Source organism: Aedes aegypti, chromosome 3 (genome assembly GCF_002204515.2).
Source record: "Aedes aegypti strain LVP_AGWG chromosome 3, AaegL5.0 Primary Assembly, whole genome shotgun sequence".
Classification (NCBI taxonomy): Eukaryota; Metazoa; Arthropoda; class Insecta; order Diptera; family Culicidae; genus Aedes; species Aedes aegypti.
Genome location: NC_035109.1, coordinates 288,880,059 through 288,881,431, shown reverse-complemented (window position 1 = coordinate 288,881,431; position 1,373 = coordinate 288,880,059). Strand labels below are relative to the sequence as shown.

Genomic DNA, 1,373 nt, shown 5'->3' with positions numbered 1-1,373 from the left:
TACATTTATACTTTTTTTCGTTTATTCCGGTAATTCCACTAAGTTTGGATAACCATCAATATTGTTAGTTTAATGCCTAGTTACTTTTTGCCCGGTATGCACAAACAGCAGTGTCCGTAGTTAAATATTATTTTTACAATCATAAAAGATACAACAAGAAAAGAAGGATAACTTCGCAAACGAGCAGGCTCAAATTTTGAAGTGCTTCTCTGCTGTATCGATGGTCAGCTACATGCGATTTAGAACCACTGAAACGCCGTAGCCTCTATGTTGGATTCAGTCCCTGCTGGAAGGTAAGTTGCTGTTGCTTCTTGATCTCGTCCTGCATCTCCATGGCCATTTGCTTGTACTTTTCCGCTTTCTTTTCGTCCTTTGTCGTCCCATCACCTTTCGCGTACATTTGACTAAGATTTGCACAGGCGTACATATTCCGCAACTCGCAAGCCTTGTACGCAAACTCGAAGGCTTTATGCATGTCCCGTTCCACGACATAAGCCCCTTCCGGAAGCAACGATGCGCTACTGCCCGGTGAAAGCTTCTCCTTCTGTTCCAGCTCTTCCTTAACTTTAGGTGTGTTGAACTCGTCTTTCAGGACACCGGAGATGTGCATGCCGGACAGGTAAAAGCAGGCATTGGCATTGTTCATACTGCATGCCTTCTTCAGATACTCAAACGCCTTCGGGACGTCCCGCTTCATATCCTTGGGGATGGATTTGGAAACTAGGAGCAGTCCGGAATGTAAGCACGCATCCGGATCGTTGAGTTCGCATCCCTTTTCATAGTAACTGTAGGCCTTCACCGGGTCTCCCTTATCCGAGGCACGGCCCTTGCCCAAGAAGCTATAGTTTCCGTATTTAAGACAGCTCTTCGCATAGCCATAGTCATCGCAGTTGGACCGGTACACTTTGGCGGCTTTATCGAAATCCTTCTTGATTCCCTCAAGATAATCGCCCAAAAGATGACACACTACAATTACAAGAATAGAACAATAGATTACCATCGGATGGGAGTTCGCTGACCTTTCCTACCAAGTAAAACACGAAACCCCTTTTATCTTCTTATCGCATTAATGCGAAGAAAGGTGTTGTGTAATATTGTTTTTGCTCAGCTGAGATGCCTTCCACTTGACTTACCGTCGGCTTTTTTCTCTGAATAGCACCCGAATCGATACTCGATCCCCAACTTCTCCAGGTATTCCTTAACGTCCGATTCGTTCTTCAGGTCGAACGACATTTTGCGAACCTGTAGTTATCCACTGCAAATTTTATAATTAAAATTATTTTCCTATGTTCTACGGTCAAAAACGTGAAACGATCCGACCGCGATGATTGTTTTGCCTGGACCTCGCTCTCGCATGCGATCATGCGATGCGC

General features: G+C 44.8%; 1 protein-coding gene across 1 annotated transcript; it reads right to left on the bottom strand.

Moving 5' to 3' along the window:
- LOC110679177 (cytochrome c oxidase assembly factor 7 homolog) lies at positions 1 to 1,373 on the bottom strand. The gene is made up of 2 exons (XM_021853275.1): positions 1,134 to 1,373; positions 1 to 966 (listed from the first exon to the last, which is right to left on the bottom strand). The coding sequence occupies exons 1-2, from the start codon at positions 1,231 to 1,233 to the stop codon at positions 266 to 268; spliced, it is 801 nt and encodes a 266-aa protein (XP_021708967.1). The 5' UTR covers positions 1,234 to 1,373; the 3' UTR covers positions 1 to 265.